The sequence below is a fragment of the Bos mutus genome, chromosome 18 (genome assembly GCF_027580195.1).
Source record: "Bos mutus isolate GX-2022 chromosome 18, NWIPB_WYAK_1.1, whole genome shotgun sequence".
Taxonomy (NCBI): Eukaryota; Metazoa; Chordata; class Mammalia; order Artiodactyla; family Bovidae; genus Bos; species Bos mutus.
The window spans coordinates 1,436,985-1,457,718 of record NC_091634.1 but is presented as its reverse complement, the minus strand read 5'-3'; the positions used below and the strand labels follow the sequence as shown (position 1 = coordinate 1,457,718).

General features: G+C 44.9%; 2 protein-coding genes across 2 annotated transcripts; one reads left to right on the top strand and one right to left on the bottom strand.

Annotated features, from left to right (window-relative positions):
* Positions 1 to 1,905: 1,905 nt before the first annotated feature.
* USP29 (ubiquitin specific peptidase 29) lies at positions 1,906 to 4,491 on the top strand. The gene is given in 14 exon segments (XM_005911347.2): positions 1,906 to 1,948; positions 1,951 to 2,157; positions 2,160 to 2,246; positions 2,647 to 2,781; positions 2,784 to 2,938; positions 2,940 to 3,060; positions 3,063 to 3,150; positions 3,152 to 3,513; positions 3,516 to 3,557; positions 3,560 to 3,638; positions 3,640 to 3,856; positions 3,978 to 3,999; positions 4,002 to 4,220; positions 4,223 to 4,491. Coding segments are annotated over 14 exon segments (2,046 nt in total).
* Positions 4,492 to 12,641: 8,150 nt separating this feature from the next.
* Positions 12,642 to 20,218, bottom strand: ZIM3 (zinc finger imprinted 3). Its single transcript, XM_070388035.1, is given in 6 exon segments — positions 12,642 to 13,667; positions 13,725 to 13,894; positions 16,098 to 16,193; positions 16,875 to 17,025; positions 19,122 to 19,178; positions 20,135 to 20,218. Coding segments are annotated over 6 exon segments (1,584 nt in total).
* Positions 20,219 to 20,734: the final 516 nt, after the last annotated feature.

Genomic DNA, 20,734 nt, shown 5'->3' with positions numbered 1-20,734 from the left:
TGGACATGAGTTTGAGTGAACTCTGGGAGTTGGTGATGGACAGGGAGGCCTGGTGTGCTGCAGTTCATGGAGTCACAAAGAGTCGGACATGACTGAGCGACTGAACTGAACTGAACTGAACTGGTTAAATATTATATCACTGTATCTGTAACTGAAAGTGGGTTCTGGCTGCTCAAAACTCAAAGGCCACTAAAGAGGCCAGGTTGATGGAAAGGAAAGTTTGCTTTATTTTAAATGCTGGCAACTGGTGGGGGGGTTGAACTCCCTCCCCCCTCCCCCCCCCCCCACTGACAATCAGGGGCCAAGAGCAGTTATAGACAGAGGGAGAAACAGCAGAAACAGTTGGACTATGCAGAAACAGCACAGTCAGCTCGGACAGTCACCTTGAAGTTGGTCATCAGTGGTCTGACCAGCATTGTCTTCATTGCTTTAGGTACAATTCATCTTCAGTTCCAGGGTTTGTTCCCATCTCTTTGAGACCAGTTCTCAGAATTGTGGCAGCTTATGTCATGGCTACAGTTTAGTCATCATCTGGTGGGGGTTTCAGTATCTACAAGAGAGCTCATAAGATATAGCTCAGAATATTATCTATAGTCCTTGAGAAGGAACTAAAGGTCCTTTACTCTGCTTATTGACTAAACTATTACTATTTGATCTCCTTTGACTGTTTTCCTTTGCTTCTGCATTTTCTCACTTCTCTGATTAAACTTATTCTTTGGCTAAAATTTTTCCACAGCCTAAAGGCAGGCTGAGGACATGGGAGGCAAGAACCATAGGGTCCTCCTCCACTTCACATGAAGAATAGGAGAAAACCCAGACGGGAGAATGCTGGTAAACCGATTTGCCCAATAATCAGTGGTGCTTAGGACAAAGACAGCATTAAGGTAAGAAGAAAACGTTGGCATGTAAAAGAGAAAAGCCAGGGACAGGACTGTGAAGTCACTGAATGAAGAGGCTAGCTTTTTGTTCCAGTAAAAGTATAGAACTGCCTCTTACAAATTGTAAGTTGTATAGATCTGCAAATAACTGCTCTAAGGACATGTTTAGAGGCCCGATCCTAAGCCTCCTCTTCTCCCTGGCTATAAAACTCAGGTTTAATTGGTTAGTTGACTTCATTCTGCGTGATCAAATGCCACAGGAAAGAAAACTCAGAACCAGATATAGAAATCCCCCTTGGCTTACCTAAATTCAGCAGCATGACTGGGTAACATTAGTTACCCACCTTTTAAGCCATCCTTCATCACCCGCCCCTCCTAACAGCCCCCCGAAAGAGCTTATATTTTTTTAACGTTCTTTTTTCTTTTAAAAGTTTTTATTTGTTTATTTTTGCCTGCGCTGGTTCTTCATTGCAGTGTACGGGCTTCTCATTGTGGTGGCTTCTAGAGCATGGACTCAGTTGCTCCACAGCACGTGAGATCTTCCAAGATGGGGGATTGAACCTGTGTCCGATAAGTGGATTCTTATCCACTGCACCACCAGGAAAATCCAAAATTGAATTCTGAATCTATGTCTTTTGGAGAACTGCCAGGCTTCCATGCTAACTCGCTCGGTCACGTCCAACTTGTTATGGCTCCTCTGTCCTTGGGATTTCCCAGGCAAGAATACTGGAGTGGGTTGCCATGCCCTCCAGGGGATATTCCCGACCCAGGGCTCGAACCCACGTCTCCTTCAGGTCCTGCACTGCAGGCAGGTTCTTTACCACTGAGCCATCAGGGAAGCCCAAGAACTGCCATAGCTTTAGCATGTAAGTAGTCCCCCCAAAGTGTCTTTTAGCTAAGCCTAAGGAGAACACAGAATGAATTTTATTACATAGGGTTTTCCACTACTGAGAATACATTCTAGATTAAAGTGTGTGTGTGTCCTTTTTTTCTTCAGGTTACATAAGTTTTCCTTGCAAAGAAGAGGATGAATCCTCTAAAGATACACGGCTTTGTTCGCATTTGGAGCAAGAGAGAGAAGCTCTCGTGGAAACAGTGGAAGGAGAGAAGGAAATTAGCCTGGCAGTCATCTTCAACTCTGAAGGATTTATCCGGGTTTTTCAGCTCAGCAACAATATTACAAGTGTGGTCCTTACACACTGTGGAAAGAGACAAAGCTGTCTGCCTTTAACTCTGCAAAACAACAGCTGCTTGCTCATTAACAAATTATCCTACAGGGACCTGAACAGTTGAAGGCCTTTCTGGACTCAGTCTGTCAAAACAAATCCCAGCCACCCATGAAACACAATCGTGATTGGGGTGTTTTTGGTGGGAGGAACACACAGAAGGAAACTCCATCTCACCAAGTCCGTGACACGCCCTGCGATGCACCCTTTAATACAGAAAAAGCAAATGAAACTCTTGTTCAAGTCACCAGCTCTTGCCAGAACAGGACTCTTAGAAAATCAAGGAACAAAGAGGGAAGAAATGCTATCACCTGGTCGAGAGATGAATGAAGGGTCTCTGAAAGAAAGTGACGCTGAACTAAACGGAAATTGAAGACCGATTCCTTTGAGTATGCAGAAAGTAACAAGGATGAACTGTTGCATTCAGAAGGTCAAGAAAAACAGAAATTCAACCTGTGGATCTACATGCAAGACCATCTCTACTGAAAATGCCAATCTAGCTCAGACTGTTGTCTCAATCCAGGCTCTCTCTTGCAAAACAGGTTTGGAGTTTCCATCAGAACAAATTTATAGCCATGATGACCTAAGATGGGATGACCTTGACACTCACCCAGAATTCTGGCAAGGGTTCCCCAACCTGGGGAACACTTGTTACATGAATGCACTTTTGCAGTCACTGTGATTCCCTCATTTGCTGATGACTTACTCATGAAGGGCATATCGTAGGAGGAAATTCCCTTTGTTGCTTTTATCACGTGCCTGACCCAGCTACTTGCTTTAAAAGATATTTGTGACCTGGAGGGCAAGAAAAAGCTACTTGTCAATATCAAAAAATGCTATTTCAGCCGTCGCAGAGACTTTCTCCAGCAAGGTGCAGTACGACACTTATGAGTTTTTAGGATACTGTTTAGAGCAGCTGAAAGAAGACATGGAAAAATTAACCACCACTTTGAAGACTGAGAGGAAACCGGGGATGGAAATTCATCTTCGCAGATGTATGTGGATAATGCTGCCTGCCAGACATTTGTTTGTCCTGTTGTGGCTAACTTTTGAATGGCAGCGCTCCATTATCTGTAAAGCCTGTGGACAGGTCGTTCTCAAGACAGAGCCAAGTCATTATCTTTCTATCGACCTTCCCCAAGAAACAAAACGACAACCGTCCTCTATTCAGAATTCTTTTGATCTTTTCTTTAGGGCAGAAGACCTTGAGTATAGCTGTAATGAATGCACCCACGAGACATCTGTTGCAATGCACAAATTCAGTAAGCTTCCCAGAGTGCTCATCGTCCATCTGAAATGCTATAGCTTTAATGATGCTTGGTTGCTAGTGAAGGATAACCAACCAGTTGCTGTTCCTAAAGTTTTAAACTCATCTTCTCATTGCAGTGAGAGCACCAAGTCACCTTTTCCTACACCAGTAACACACCTCCCGGGGACTCCAAAATGCTAGAAGTCGTCCAGAGATGGTTTCTGAGATCCTTGCCCCATCGTCACCTTCAAAGAAGTTGGTCTCAGAATCCAGCGATTCCTTGGCACCCTAAGAATGCTGAACCACTAATGTTCCAGAAGATCGTTGAAGGGTCAAGCCAAGAACAGCAGCAGAAAGACCTGGAAAATGGTCCTAAACGGAATATAACAGCTTCAGAAATGGCAGCAAAGGAGCTGCCAGCAGCTGACTCAGGGATGGATCAAGAACACACGTATCTTATGATCTGTGAAGATGAAAGTGAACTTACTAGCAGCCCACACCAAGTCTCAGAGAGGCTCAGCTCCACGAGGCGCCTGAAAATCCGGACTTAAGAGATCTGAGAGAGCCACGCATTCGTAGAGCAGACGTGGGCAGTGTCACGGAGTCCACTGAAGACTTGTATAGGCTCATGAAAACAGGATTCCAGAAGATCTCAAGGCGTGGCTGAAAAACTGCAGAAGTGCAATAGGAAAAGAATCGTCAAGGAATTCCCCTGAAGGGAATCACCTCCAGGTGTCAGGGGGCTGGGTGCCCAGGAATACACAGAAAAGGACTTCCAGGATCATCAGAAAGATCACAGGGACTCCCTCGGTGCTTTGGGTTCTGATACAAACCCTGGAATTTTAGACAGGGAGGACACAGAAACTGAAGCCGAAGGGTAAAAGGAAATGCCTACCAGCTCATCCATGTCATCAGCCATCTCGGGAGCCCCCCAGATTCAGGCCATCACATCAGCGATGTTTATGACTTTCAGAAGCAGGCCTGGTTCACGTACCATGACCTACTCGTATCAGAAATGCAAGAGTCCGTGATGCAGGAGGCTAGGCTTCACACTGGGTATATCTTCTTTTATATGCACGATGAGATCTTTCAGGCGCTGTTGAGAAAGGCAAGGAATTATCACTTAGAGTGCAGATAAGGGAGATCCCTCAAGAGGCATAAGATGACTCTGGACTTCACTGGTGGCTCAGTGGATAAGAATCTGCCTGCCAGTGCAGGGGACACAAGTGTGATTCCTAGTCCAGAAGATCCCTCATGCTGCAAAGCAGCTACGCCCGTGCTCCACAACTACTGAGCCTATGTTCTAGAGCCTGGGAGCTGCAACTGCCGATGCTCGGGCGTCTAGTGGCCATGCTCCACGGCTAGAGAAGCCACCGCAATGAGAAGCCTGCTCCCTGCAGCTGGAGAGGAGCCCCTGCTCACCGCAACGAGAGAAAGCCTGCTCACCACAACGAAGACCCAGAGCAACCGAAAAGTAAAAATAAACAAAAATTTTAAAAATAAATAAGTTTAACTTAAAAAAAAAAAAGGAAAGAAAGAGATGACTCTCGCACAAATCTGCTTGCCTGCTTCACCCAGTCCCTCCTCCTCCGTGGAAGGAAGATTCTGAACTCTACCCAGAGATGAGAAGACAAGGAGCTTGAGGGTGAAGTTCAAACAGAAACTTCTCATGGGAAATAAGCATGCTAACTCTGCAGCAGACCCCGAAGCTCAAACTGAGATGGGTCGTCCTAGCCTGTAAGATTGGAAAGTCGCTTTTTGTGTTAATGGGGTGGTTTTCAAAATGTTGGTCCTGCAGCAACAGCAGGAGCAGGAGGCTGGTTAGAAATGAACCATCCTGGATCCCGTTTCAGACCAACTGATTCAGAAACTGGGGGCTCGACTCAGTAATTGACAGAGATCTGGTGTTCCGGAAAATATAAGAGCTGCTGATTTCCTGTGAAGAGTATCTCCATATGTTTCACTAGTGTCTATATGAGTTCTTTGTTTTATGTAAAGGATTTTTTGTTTTGTTTTATGTAAAGGATTTTAATTGTGTGTTTTCAAGTTCCTCACACGCATGCATACCTTTCCGTTGTAAATGTGTTAAAATAAAAGCCCAACCAATACATGTATCATTGACTGGGCTTCACAAAGTTTTGTGACTGATTACGGGTAAAATTTGCTATTTTACAATACAATCAACTGTATTTTTACATTCTTCCAGGAATTGCAGGGAAATAATGGGAAATTGAGTATATTAAAAAATTATATGAGGTTGATTTTGAAAATTCAAAAGCATCTTAAAATGTTGGTCAAGTTATTAATATGAATAAGACTATAAATATTCATACATGCATAACATAACCTAGTAGCCAAGGCTTAAACAGTCTTACAGTACTGAGTGTCAGTAGGTCATAGGAGTAAGGATGTGAAAGTTGAGAGGATTTTGTGAGTACAAAGAGATAATGTCCTGGTGAGGAAAAAAAGAACTAATCCTGGTGGGAAATTCCCTGGGGTTCCAGTGGTTAGGACCCAGGGCTTTAACTGCAGGGGCCCAGGTTCAATCCCTAGTTGGGGAACTAAAACCAAAAAAAAAAAAAGGAAAAAAGAATTCTGGTGATGTATAAAATATAGGACAAGTTTACACAGTTAGATGCAGGAAAGAGGAGGTGGGAGGAAGCAAACAGAACTATGCACAAGGTTTTTAAAAGTATTATTTTTAGCATTTAAGGGGGAAAGACAGAAAGTACTGTATAAAAAAGAAACACATTTTTTTAATTTAAAAAAAGAATTAAAAATAAAGGAATTTTAAAAAAAGAAACAGAAACGTGTCAATAATTCCACTATTAGTATTTTTGCGTTCTCTTCCAATCCTACATACGTAACTATGAAATATAAATTTGTTTACACATAAAGTCCAAAATAATGTGCTTGTCAATGTGTTACCTCACCTACTTTGCTCTCTCTACTTCTCACATGTGTGTTTGACCTTCTTGGGCATCACTAAAGGGCAGGGAAAGCAATATAAGCAATAACTCTATAAGCCTACTCAGGCTTAAAACTGAGAGGGTAACAGGCAGGAAGGCCAGGGGTCTCCAAACAGAGGAAATAGGCTGCAAGCATCAGACATTTTTCTCTCTTAAGCAGCAGGAGGAAACAAACTAGCGATATTTTTTCTTCTCTATATAAATTTAAAAGGAGGTTTCTCTTAAAATACTGGGTTGCCATAATGACACCTGGTTTCACCTGAAGTTAACTATTCTCAAACCTTGAGTTAACCAATGCATTTTTCTTATGGAAATATTTGTCTTAAGCTATGTTAATGTACCATGCATTTACCCCAGACTCTGTCTTCAAGTCGGTTAGCCTAATGGCTCAGAACCCACTTGACAAACCAGTATGTTATCCTCAGATACTGTTCCCCTAATCTATGTAAACGAAACTATTTGTATGGTAATCTGCCCTTCTACAAGATTCAAGACAACCATTTTATGGCCCAGGATGAATCATCTGGTGCCAAGATTATCCCAAAATGCATCTTATGGATGGGGGGCCTGGTGCCATTCTGAGTTTTAAGACATTCCTCACTGCTAGTGACTATATAACATCCAGCTGAAGACTAGCAGGGGGGTACTCTTTCTGCCCCCTTCTGATGCCTATGTCAGAAGCTTTCTCTATCTCCTTTATACTTTAATAAAACTTTATTACACAAAAGTTCTGAATGATCAAGCCTCATCTCTGGCCCCAGATTGAATTCTTTTCCTCTGGAGGCCAAGAATCCTGGCGTCTTTTCGTTCAGCAACATTTCAGCATGTTGTAAAGCCCTTTAAAAAGTAACAGCCAAGTTTTGTGAATGGAAATGTAGGGCTCAAGTCATATTCTGCTTTCAAAGTCATAACAAGTACAGATGAATTAAAATGAAAAAATAAAACAAGTAACTCTAAAACCCATTGCATTTACAGATGCCATGAGAAGGAAGGCCATCAATTCCAAGGTCAAAGTCTCCTTCACACCACGATAGCCCCACTGACTCGTGAAGCCAAAGGTGGAGTCACACATGCTGATTTACATAAACCAACCTTGAAGGCAGTGAGTTTAAAGAAAACTACTGGGCTTCGTGGATACCAGAGATCTGCAACATCCGACAATTCCCCGGACGCTTGCTTTTCATTTAACCCCTTTATACATAATGTAATTTCCTCTCTCATGTCCTCACCCATGACTTCACAAGGTCTCCTAGCTTCCCTCCCAGATCTTCCCTCCACATCCACATCCTCCGTTCCTTTGCCTCCAGTTATCTTTGCCTTCTTGCGCATTTCTTTTCTTCTCCCTCAGGGCACTGTCAAGCGTAAAGAAAGCTCAATATCCGAAAAAGAAAGTCGTGGTAAGCAATCATCTTTTATTTATTTGTTGACGTACAATGTTGGGTTCATTTCTGCTCGAGTGAAGTGATTCAGTCATACACACATGCAGTCTTTTTCATATTCTTCTCCATTATGGTTTATCCCAGGGTATTAAGCATAGTTCCCTGTGCTCCGCAGTAGGAGCTTGTGGTTTATCCATCCTATATAGAACCGTTTGCATCTGCTAATCTGAAACTCCCAGTCTACCCCTCTCCCACCCCTCATCCCCCAGGGCAACCACAAGTCTGTTCTCTGTGTCTGTGAGTCTGGTTTTGTTTCACAGATATGTTTGTTTGTGTCATATTGTAGATTACACAAGTAAGTGATACATGATATTTTCTTTCTCTGACTCATTTCACTTTGTATGATAATCTCTAGGTCTATCTGGATCTCTGCAAATGGCATTATTTCACTTTTTTTTTATGGCTGAGGAAACTCCGGGAGTTGGCGATGGACAGGGAAGCCTGGCGTGCTGCAGTCCACTCTTTGCTGGGGTCACAAAGAGTCGGACACGACGGAGCGACTGAACTGAATATTCCATAGTATATACGTACCACATCTTGATCCATGTATCTGGTGATGGACATCTAGTTTGCTTCCATGTCTTGGCTGTTATCAGTAGTGCTGTTGTGAACATAGGGGTGCATGTATCTTTTCAAATTATAGTTTTGTCCGACTATATGCCCAGGAGTGGGATTGCTGGATCATATGGCAGCTCTATGTTTAATTTCCTGAGGAATCTCCATACTCTTTTCTATAGTGGCTGTACCAATTTACACTCCCACAAACGGTGTAGGAGGGTTTCCTTTTCTCCACACTCTTTTCAGCGTTTGTTATTTGTAGGGGTTTTTTTTTTTTTTTTTTTTTTGAGGGGACACCTCATGGCAGGTGGGATATTAGTTCCCCAACCAGGGATCGAACTTGTACCCCCTGCTGCGGAAGCTGGACCACCAGGGAAGTCCCCAAGGCAAGAACCGTAAATGCAGGTACAAAGTTTATTATTAGAGACGTAGCACAGCAACAGGTGGGAGAGTACACAGAGAAACATTTTGTGTAGCTAAGGCAGAACCAAGGCAGAGATGCACACCCAGACAGAAAGGATGTGGTGTTCTAGAGAGGAGGAGTGCGGTACGAGGCAGTTAGGTCGTTTATATGACAGGTCTTCTGGGTCTTTGTTTCCCTTTACCCAATGATCTGACTCTTTTTCCACACTTGACCTACCCCAGGACCCTACCCTGGGGTGCACATGCACCCTTCAGCTGAGATGGATCTCAAAGTGAAGGCTTCTTGGAGAAGCAAGACCCATTATTCAATATTGTGTGTGTTCAATCACTAAGTCCTGAGTCTTTGCAACCTCATGGGCTGCAGCATGCCAGGCCTCCCTCTCCATCACCATCTCCCAGAGTTTGCTCAAACCCATGTCCATTGAGTCGGTGATGCCATCCAACCACTTCATCCTCTGTTGTCCCCTTCTCCTCCTGCCCTCAATCTTTCCCAGCATCAGGGTCTTTTCCAGAGTTGGTTCTTTGTCCCAGGTGGCCAAAGGCTCATTATGGTCTGGCAATATCCTCTGATTTTTTGACCCCATGAAGGCTTTTGCACATGTGTGGTGCTGGAGAAGACTCTTGAGAGACCCTTGGACAACAAGGAGATCAAAGCACTCAGTCCTAAAGAAAATCATTGGAAGGGCTGATGCTGAAGCTGAAGCTCCAATACTTTGGCCACTTGATGAGCCAACTCATTCAAAAAAACCCTCATGCTGGGAAAGATTGAAGGCACAAGGAGAAGGGGTGGCAGAGGATGAGATGGTTAGATAGCATCACCAACTCAATGGACATGAATTTGAGCAAACTCAGGAAGGACAGGGGAGCCTGGTGTGCTGCAGCCCATGGGGTTGCAAAGAGTCAGATACAACTCAGCAACTGAACAACATTGTCTCCCTTGCCCCAAGGATGGGAGGTGAGTGATCTCTCAGTCTTTTTACAGTGTTTAGTCCAAGTCTGTCCCTGACATAAAAATGCCCAATGTCTGGTGATTTACCCTATTCCCATTGCTGGTTTTTATACCAAGGTGTAGACCTCGAAACAGAGACAGGAGTCCGGTCATGAATACATAGTCCCGGAGCCCGCTGGTCTCTTGCTTCAGGAAATGTAAACAGGGGGCTGCTGATGAATGCAAGGCCCCAGGAGGTGTGAGCAGGAGGCCAGTTGTAAATGCCTAGCCTGGGGCCAGCTCCTGCTCCAAGAGCACTCCAGTCACCATCCATAATATAATATTTTCTCACTCAATTTATTGTCTAATCCAAAAATGAAAGTGAAAAGATTTCACCTTATTCTTATCTCTTCCCCCTACTGTGACATCTATTGTGTTCTGTCAGTGTTTAAATGCTAATTTCCAGGTTACAAGAGCTTCCCTGGTGGCTCAGAGGGTAAAGCGCCTGCCTGCAGTGCAGGAGACCTGGGTTCGATCCCTGGGTCAGGAAGATCCCCTGGAGGAGGAAATGGCAACCCACTCCAGTACTCTTGCCTGGACAATCCCATGCGTGGAGGAGCCTGGTGCAGGCTACAGTCCATGGGGTCGCAAAGAGTCGGACACGACTGAGCGACTTCACTTTTATTTTCTTTCACTTTCAGGTTACAAGCTATAAAGACAAGGTAACGGTTGAACCTGGAATCATTTAGGGAGGAAAGGAATGACTCAGAAGACTTACTTCCCCAAGGGAGAGAGGGTGAGTATGTTCCCATTTAAATGAGGGATGGTTGTATTATGTGAAGCAGGAAGATGTTTCCGCTATCGTGTGGAATTCAACTTTCTGAAGACCTCCATCTCCATGGATGGACTGTCCATGGCAGAGAGTGAATCTAACTAACACCCGTTTTAATCCTCTTCTAGCTTACCTTCCTGCGTTGCAAAGTCTGGTTAGCTAAAAATGTTATTTTCCAGGCTCCCTTGCTTTTGCTAAGCAGACATGTGTGAGACTTGGAGTAAGATACTGCATGGCAGTGAGCAGCAAAAATGCACGCGGACTTCCCTGATGGTTTGGAGGCAAAGACTCCACACTCCCAATGAAGGGGGCCCGGGTCTGACCCCTGGACAGGGAACTAGATCCCGGATGCTGCGACTAAGCCCCAAATAAATGCTGAAAAAAAATACATGAAACTCATGGACAGACTGGTTCCAGGTATCAACTAAAAAAGATGTACAAGGTAAGAGCTATGAGTTAAGTTTTATTGGAGACAAAATGAGAACTATGGCCTGGGAGACAGCACCTCAGATAGCTCTGAGAGACTGCTCCAAAGAGGCAGTGGGGGAAGGTCAATATGTGAGATTTTGGTGAAGAGGGAGTTCAACGCAATCAAGCACTTACTTTACAAAATTTTCTGCTACTCATGAGGAGCTGATGTCACCATGAAGGGATTTAGTGATTTTCTAGATACAGGAGATGCAAGGACTGGGATCATGAAATCAGCTTCTGAAAATATCCAACTATCTAAAGACCAGTGCCATCAATTTCTCTGGCACACAAAGTGCCAGTCTGTCCACCCTGAACTCTGTTCGAGCACAGAATTCAGTCTCTGCAGAGACAGATGGCAAATGCCCTCAGCGAGAACCAATCTGCAGTCGGCACAGGAAGCTAGGTGATCACGGTGGGTGGAGTCAGTCCTGCTCACAAGAGAGATGAATTATCTCCCTGTTCTCCTGGAAAACAAAGTGAAGTGGGGAGGAGGGCAGAGATTTTTATGGTGTGAAACATCTATTTGTCCCTCTTTCTTTCCCAACTTTGAAGACTTACCAGGTACTTTCAGTATATTTCTCCTGGGTTGCTAAATGTATTGACTTAACAGATCATGTTCCCAAATAAAAAGCCCCAAATAAAAACTAGTATATACTGATACAAATAAATACTACTACTAATATAGTCCATCCAGGGCATTTTAGTGCTGCAACTATGTCGTTCCATTTTATGTTTATTGTCCCCAATTAGCGATAGTATTTATATTTTAAAAAATACATGGACATCCCTGGAAGGCTAGTGATTAAGACTTCACACTCCCAATATAGGGGGCATGAGTTCAATCCCTGGTGGGGAAACTAAGATCCCACGTGCCCCATAGGGCAGCTGAAATAAATAAAATTAAAAATTAAATTAAATTTTAAAAAGACTTCACCTTCCAATGCACGGTGTGTGGGTTCGACCCCCAGCTGGGGAGCTAAGATTCCCCCATGCCTATTGGCCAAAAAAACAAAACATATAATAGAAACAATATTACAACAAATTCAATAAAGATTTTAAAAAATGGTCCACATTGAAAAATCTTTAGGGCTTCCCTGGTGGTCCAGTGGTTAAGAATCCACCTTGCGATCCAAGGGACACTGGCTTGATCCCAGGTCTGGGAAGATCCTACACGCCTTAGAGCAACTAAGCCTGTGCACCACAATACTGAGCCTGCACACCTGGAGCCTGTGCTCTGAAACCAGAGAAGTTACTGCAATCAGCAGCCCCTGCTCGCTGCAGCTGGAGAAAGCCCAAGTGCAGCAGCGAAGACCACCACAGCCAAAAATAAGTAAATACATCTTTTAAAAAATCTTAAAAAAAAAGAATAAATAGATGTATTAATAATAATAAATAAGTAAAATTTAAAAATGGATACCACAGATTGTATTCACTAGGAAAAAACTCCATGAGCATTTTTGTCAATTTAGTTTATTGCTACATTGTCAATGTTTAAAAGTATCCCTGGTATACAAAGGGTACTTAATATTTGCTGAACAATAAACAAAATCAATCTTCAAAGGATACACAGCACCCCCAGGCTGCCCTCCGACAAGAGTGTTCTTACCGATCATTCAGTGGGAACTCCTGGAGGACTATTCTAGGCCAGCCTCTAAGGGAAGCATTCCCCTATTTTAACCTGTAGGAAGTGTTGTATCTGTTGTGAATTCTTCTCTGGTGTTTGATAAGATACAACGTGTCAAGGAAGACTTTTCCACATTCAGAACACTCATGAGGTTTCTATCCAGTATGGATTTTCTGATGCAGGCGGAGGCCTAACTTCCAGCTAAAGAATTTTCCGCATTCCTGACATTGGTAGGTCTTCTCTTCGCTATGAATTCTCTGATGGCTGTGAAGATTGGACTTCTGGAAGAAAGCTTTCCCACATCTGTCACATTCATAGCATTTTTCTCCAGTATGGATTTTTCTGTGTTGAATGAGATTTTTCTGCTGGATGAAGGTATTGCCACATAGCTCACAGGCGTAGGCTCTCTCCTTAGAGTGGATTTTCTCATGGTCAATGGCATTGGATTTCTGGGCAAAAGCCTTTCCACATACCTTGCATTTATAAGGCTTCTCTCCTGTGTGTGTTCTCTGATGTTTGACAAGATCTGACTTGTAGATGAATGCTTTTGCACAGTCGTTACAGCTGTAGGGTTTTTGTCCACTGTGAATTTTTTTATGTTGAAGGAGGGTTGAGCCCTGTTTAAATGACTTCCCACATTTATCACATTCATAGGCTCTCTCTTCATTGTGAATTTTCTTATGATTAATGCAGGAGGATTTCCAGGAAAAGCCTTTCCCACATGTTTGACACTCAAAGGGTTTCTCTTCAATGTGAGTTTTCTGGTGTTGGACAAGGCTGGGCTTTTGCTTGTAGACTTTTCCACATTCATCACATTCATAGGATTTTTCTCCTGTATCAGTGTTCTGATGTTCATCAGTCCTACTCTTCTTGCTGAATGCCTGTCTATGTGTATTATGTCCAAAGGATTCCTCAATGGCTTGTGTCCTTAGGGGACTCTGAAGGTATGATTTTGAACTGAGTGACTTTTGATGGGCATTCCACAAAAATTGGTTTTCTTTCAGTTTAGATGGATCATTGCCAATTCTTCTTTTGTATATATTATACGTATTATTTTTTGCATAGCTTTTCTTATCTAAACTATGTTTCAAATGTTTCCCACATGAGTCACCTTCAAGGAGTCTGACCCTCGAAGGAACACTGTCTGTGCTCGGTAGGAGCTTTTCTGTAGGGTTGTCACGTTCAGGATCTTTGTGCTCAGTCAGTGTTTCCTGGTTGACGGATACAGCTTCTGTCTTGAGGTTCTGCTCTATGTCCTGGAATCTCCAACTCTGCTCTTCAATGGCCCAGTCTTTTCCTGAAACAGAATACAAAGAAACGGACTTCCTGGTGGAACAGTGGATAAGAATCCTCCTGCCAATGCAGGGAACTCGTGTTTGATTCCTGGTCCAGGAAGATACCACTTGCAACAGGGCAACTAAACCCGTGGTGTGCACAGCTACTGAAACCCACCTGCTCTAGAGCCCAAGCCCCGCAACAAGAAAAGCCACCGCAACGAGAAGCCCAAGCTCCGAGACTAGGGAGCAGCCCCTGCTGGCTGCAACTACAGAAAAGCCCGTGCAACTACGAAGACCCAGCACAGCCAAAAATAAATAAATGAATAAAATTTTTTTTTAAAGAATACAGAGAAATGCTCTGTGTGAATCTCCCCACTCACATGAGTGAAACGAGGCACTGTAGATTCTCTATTGAAGAGATCATTCTGGCTTCAGGTGTAAAGTCTGTGGGAAACTAACTTAATTGAAACCTCATGGAGGAACACTGAAGGAGTAGGTATACCTCAGGTGATGCTGATCAAGAGTGATCAAAAACGGGACTTGCTATGACAGCTGACCACAGCTGAACACCTGCCGACCGCTCACCGAAGGTAACTGTTGTGTAGCCACCGATCTTTAGTTTCAGATAAATAGAGCTTAAGATCCAGGACAGATTTATACTCAGTTACCTGCTATGTGTGCATTCCGGTTAGTTTTTTCCTAAATAAACGTGTGTGTGCTTAGCTGCTCAGCCATGTCTCACTCTTTGCGACCCCATGGACTGTAGCCCACCAGGCTCCTCTGTCCATGGGGATTCTCCAGGCAAGAATACTGGAGTGGGTTCCCATGCCCTTCTCCAGGGCATCTTCCCCACCAGGGATCAAACCAGGGTCTCCTGCATTGCTGGCAGATTCTTTGCCAGCTGAGCTACCAGGGAGCTTTAAAATAAACTTAGATAATCTAATATTTATGAATTGCTGTGTGCATGTAATTGTATCATGTTCTCTCTCGTATTTTGAGCTGCACTTGGTCTTTGCTGCAGGGCATGGGCTTTTCCAGTGGTGGCACGTGGGCTTCAATGCCCCGCAACATGTGGGATCTTAGTTCCCTGACCAGGTATAAAACTGCGTGCCCTATATTGGAAGTCGAAGTCTTAACCACTGGACCACCAGGGAAGCCCTGTGTCTTGTTCTTTTTGCGGTTTGCTTTTATTGATTAATTTTTTAAATTGAAGTACAGTTGATTTTCAGTACTGTGTTAGTTTCAGGTGTACACCAAAGTGGTTCTTTTTCAGATTCTGAATATGTCTGAAATATATTCTGAACATATTCAAAATATATCTGAATATATATACAAAAGTAGATACACACATATGTGTGTATTTATATACAATCTGTACATATGAAAGTTAAAGTGTTAATTGTTCAGTTGTGTCCAACTCTTTGCAACCCCATGGACTATAGCCCGCCAGGCTCCTCTTCTCCAGGCAAGAACACTGGAGTGGGTAGCCATTTCCGTGTCAAGCAGGTCTTCCCAACCCAGGGATCAAACCTGGGTCTTCTGCATTGCAGGCAGATTCTTTACCATCTGAGCCACCAGGGAGGTCCATCTGTATATATATACAGATTTCTTATCTAGATTCTTTTCCCATGTAAGTTAAGCAGCTGAATTTTGGATCCAACTTTTTCAATTCTTTTGCTATGAAGCACATTATTGGGAAAATTCGTGAAATTTGAATGATGTTTATAGACAAATACTGGCATTACTTTCAGTGCTGAGTACCCAATGTCAACCCCTGTACTGTGATCATGCCCTTATAAGAGAAGGCCCTTGTGTTAAAGAAAACACTTGAGTGCAGGGGGCTTCACAGTTGAGTGCACAGGGAGCAGAGGAGAGCCCACAGAGGGGAGAAACAGAGTTTACTCGAAAAGGAAAATTCAGGTGAAAATTAAGGAACATGGCTGTGTGGAGAAAAACACCTGGAGATTCTCTCATTACAAAAAAAAGTCAGTAGCTTCCATGTGATTTTGGTCCACTCAGGCTAAAGGACTTAGTGATTTTTCTAAGAGGTCGGGTGGGGTGGGGGGAATTCCCTGGCCATCCTGTGGTTAGGAATCGGTGCAGAGAGAACGGGTTCAATCCCTGATCGGGGAACTAAGATCCTACAAGGGGCGCACTGCGGCCGAAATAAAAAGGATGACTTCCATCCACGTGACTTGAGCCCTCCCTCTCCTGGTCATGTACCTGCTGGACTGCAGCTCCTCAGCTCTTGCGTTCCCACCATCCATGGCTCCTCACCGTTTTCCAACCTCAAGATCACTTCCGGTTTGGTGGAGTCCTCTCCTCCTGTTCACGGAAAATACAGTTTGAAGTTGAGTGAGTTTTTGTGGGGACACGTGTTTGTGTGTTTCCACGAGTGTGTTTGTGTGAGTACCGTGTGTCTGAGGGTGTTCCTATGTGTTGGAGTGTTTGTGTGTTTGTATGTGTGTTTGTGTGAGTACCGTGTGTGAGGGTGTTCATCTGTGTTGGAGTGTTTGTGTGCTTGTGTGTGTGTTTCTGTGAGTGTGTGTTAGTGCTGTGTGTCTGAGGGTGTTCAAACGTGTTGGAATGTGTGTGTGTGTGTTGGTGTGAGTGTGGGTGTTGTGTGTTCCCCTTTGGTGGAGGGAACAGATGGAGAAGATACAGCTAGGAATGCCTGGGGGCTGTCAATCCAAATACAGTTTTCAAATGCTTTTTTTTCAGAGGATGATGTTTTCCCAAAAATCAGGGCCAGAACTGGGGTGGAGCGAGAGGCCCCCGCCCACAAAACTGAAAGAGGCCCTCACCCTCACGGTACTTACACAACCCAAGACGGAGGCTCCTTAACTTTAGCCCACGTGCACCTCACATGCCCTTATCTCTGTCCTGCCATGAACATATCCAAAGCAAATAGCATCTAACAGCCAAAACTGGTAAGCCACTCGGGGGGAGTGCCACAAGGTTCAGGCTTCAGGTTTTGAGTGACGCTCCCCAAGGAGCCACGCTCACCCATGGAGACCAGGTTCCTGTAGTTCTCCAAGGTCACATCCCTGTACAGGTCCCTCTGCTCAGGACTCAGCCGCTGCCACTCCTCCTGTGTGAAGTCCACGGCAACATCCTCAAAGGTCACGCCTCCCTGTAACAAGTTCCTGACCTGCAGAAAAATACCCCCAGATCCAGAGGCCTGGTGAACAGGAATGAGTTTCCACTGAGCCAAGATGGAATTGTGTATGCTATTCACTGAGGGTTATGTGTGCTCAGTGACTAAGTTGTGTCTGACTCTTCTCGACCCCGTGGACTGTAGCCTGCCAGGCTCCTTTGTCCATAGGGTTTGCGAGGCGAGAATGCTGGAGTGTTGTGAAGCAATTATCCCTCAATAAAAAAATAGACTAAAAAAGAAAATGCTAGAGTGGTTTGCCATTTCTTTCTCCATAGGATCTTCCGAACCCAGGAATTGAACCCATGGCTCCTATATTAATAGATGAGCTCTTTACCACAGAGCCACCTGGGAAGCCTCTCTATGACTGCTGAGTCTGGGAGAAAATTAATTGTACCTGAAATATCTTGCCGATGAGCTGTAGCCTCAGGGTGATGTTTCTACAAACCCTATCCAGTGCCATCGATTTTACTTTCTAGACCTCTCTCAGATCTATTTGGTGGTCTCCATTTTCCCCACTGTTCACTGATCCACAATATCTTTTTTTTTTTTAAGATAATTATGATTTATTACATGCTAAGCTCTTTGCAGTTTTCTTGGCTGTGCCACAAGGCATAGAGGATGTTAGTTCACCAATAAGAGGTCGAACGTGTGCCCTCTGCCGTGGAAGCTCAGAGTCTTAACCACTGGGCTACCAGAGAAGTACCTATGATCTTTTTTTTTTAACCATTTTAAATTTTTTTAAATTGGAGGACAGTTGCTTTACAATCTTGTCAGTTTCTGCCAAATGTCAACATATACCAGCGATGGGTATACAGCCACAGGTGGCCCCTCCCTCTAGAACCCCCCCTTCCCACCTCTCTAGGTTGTCACAGAGCACAGAGCAAATTCCCACTAGCTCTCTGTTTTACGTATGGTAAAATCGGTGTATACTTCAATGCTACTCTCAGTCCATCCCACCCTCTCCTCTCCCTGCTGTGTCCACACGTCTCTCCTCTATGCTCGCGTCTCTATTTCTGCTCTGCAAATAGGTTCATCAGTACTTCTTTCTGGATTCCATGTATGTGCGTTTATATACGAAATTTGTTCTTCTCTTTCTGACTCACTTCACTCTGTATAACAGGTTCTAGGCTCACCCACCTCACTGGAACTGACTCAAATAAACCCGTTCCTTTATTTAGAACAAGGCACTAGCATCCTAACTCTAGGAGGAAAAGGGGACGACGGAGGATGAGATGGTTGCATGACATAACTGAGTCAATGAATATGAGTTTGAGCAAATTCCGGGAGACAGTGAAGAACAGGGAAGGCTGGCGCGCTGTAGTCCATGGGGTCCCAAGGATTGGACATGACTTGATGACTAAACAACAACATCCGTACTCTTTCGCTGCTTCTAAACTGATGCCTTCCAATCTGTTTTTCACAAGGCGTGGAAATTGGATTGTGACAAGCTTTCCTTGGTTTGGGGAAATGGTGAAAAGTGAAAGTGAAAGTTGCTCAGTCGTGTCTGATTCTTTGTGACCCCATGGACTGTATAGTCCATGGAATTCTCCAGGCTAGAATACTGGAGTGGGTAGCCTTTCCCTTCTGCAGGGCATCTTCCCAACCCAAGGATCGAACCCAGGTCTCCCGCATTGCAGGAGGATTCTTTACCAGCTGAGCCGCCAGGGAAGCCCGAGAATACTGGAGTGGGCAGTCTATCCCTTCTCCAGGGGATCTTCCTGACCCAGGAATCGAACTGAGGTCTCCAGCATTGCAGGCGGATTCTTTACCAACTGAGCTACTGGGGGAAAGGGCACCCCTCCTTTTGACATGTGAGAAATAAGATATTGTCTCCCAGATCAGTAAGCAAAGGATGTCACAGTCAACAGCGATTAAGGGAAGTTGGTGAGACCTGAGGGAATTCAGGGTGTGACAACACAGGATGCTGCCCCAGATAACTGTGGAGCCTATCGAAGAAGGCGGAGGGAGAGGGGATGGAGGAGGGAAGGAGAAACTGCCAGAGAGGTTAGTGGAGGTTAATTCTGAGGAATGGGAATACAGATGACATGTTCGCTTGTTTGAGATGATGTTTTGGATTAAAAAAAACTCACCTGGATATTTTTCATTTCCTGTTCCTTTTGAGCCATGGCGGTCTCGGGAAGGAAGAGCTGAGGGGAAACAAAAAAGTCATGAAAAACAGGACGTGCGGAGCTGCCCAGTCCTCCTGTACAGGGAGCACTGCCTGGACCCTTCAGAAAGCCTTCGCTTGTCCCAGGAGGGACCCTGTCGGGACAGGGGCCGACCCGCTGGGTGGCATAAACCCACAGAATTCCCTTGACCTCTCACAATTTACATCTCCTTGATCCTGAGGTTCTACTAGTAATCCTTTGCCTTCCAGTAAATAACTCTGGGGGCTTTCCAGGTCACTCAGCGGTAAAGAATCTGCCTACAATGCAGGTCTCGCAGGAGATGCATTTTTGACCCCTGGGTCAGAAGATCCCCTGGAGGAGGGCGAGGCAACCCACTCCAATATTCTTGCCTGAATAACCCCCTGAACAAAGGAGCCTCACGTGCACGGAGAGTCAGATACAACAGAGGAGACTTAGTATGGCACAAATAACTACGAGAGTGCAAAAAAAGGATCAAGGACAAGACATCTCACTATCGGCTTATTTTTCTCATCAAACGAGTGGAAGCAACTTACAGGTACAGTAATCAAAGTTTTCTTTCCTTTTTTTAATAATTAAAAAATAATAATTTTATTTATTTATCTATTTGTGGCTGTGCTGGGTCTTCCTCGCTGCACGGGCTTTTTCTCTACTTGCAGGGAGCGGGGGCTGCTCTCTAGCTGTGAGCAAGCTTCTCATTGTGAAGGCTTCTCGTCTCGTGGAGTCCGGGATCTAGGGCTCGAGGACTTCAGTAGTTGCGGCTCCCGGGCGCTCGAGCACAGGCTCAGTAGTTGTGGTGCTTAGCTGGAGGGAGGGAGGTGTGGAGCTTAGTTGCTCCTCCTCATGGGAGATCTTCCCGCACCAGGGATCGAACCCATGTCTTCCGCATTGGCGGACGGATTCTTGACCACTAAGCTATCAGGCAAGCCCAGGTGCTGCAATCAAAGGTTTCTTACGGATCTGACGGTGCAGGCTCTATTGTGTACAAGCAGAGCCGTCAGGTCAGCCACCTGCAGACCCCTCCAGGAATCCGCCTTCATGCCTCTCACCCGTGAGAGTTTTCAAAGGCACGGTTGTCTCTGAGTCAGTTCAGGCTGATTTGCAGTGGTCCATAAACTTGCCAGATGGCTCAGGGGTAAAGGACCCGCCCGCCAATGCAGGAGACTTGGGTTCGATCCCTGGGTCAGGAAGATCCCCCAGAGGAGGAAATGGCCACCCACTCCAGTCTTCTTGCCTGGGAAATCCCATGGACAGAGGAGTCTGGCGGGCTACAGTCCCCGGGGTCCAAAGACTAGGACTCAACTAAGCCGGTGTGCACACGCAGAAACTTGCCAAATGGGTGCAGGAAGGACAGCCGCCTTTCTCAGAACCCAGCCTGAGACCCAGAACAGAACAAGAAAAGGTCCTGAGAGGGCGTCTTTCTGGATTTTCTGCCTCATCAGAGAAGGCAGGGTCTCTCTGTTTCCTCGAACTGCTCTGACGTCTGCCAAACCACAGTCTTCCCTCTCACGGGGAAGCAAGGCAGGAAACAGGCCGTGTCACCCGCAAGAAGGTCG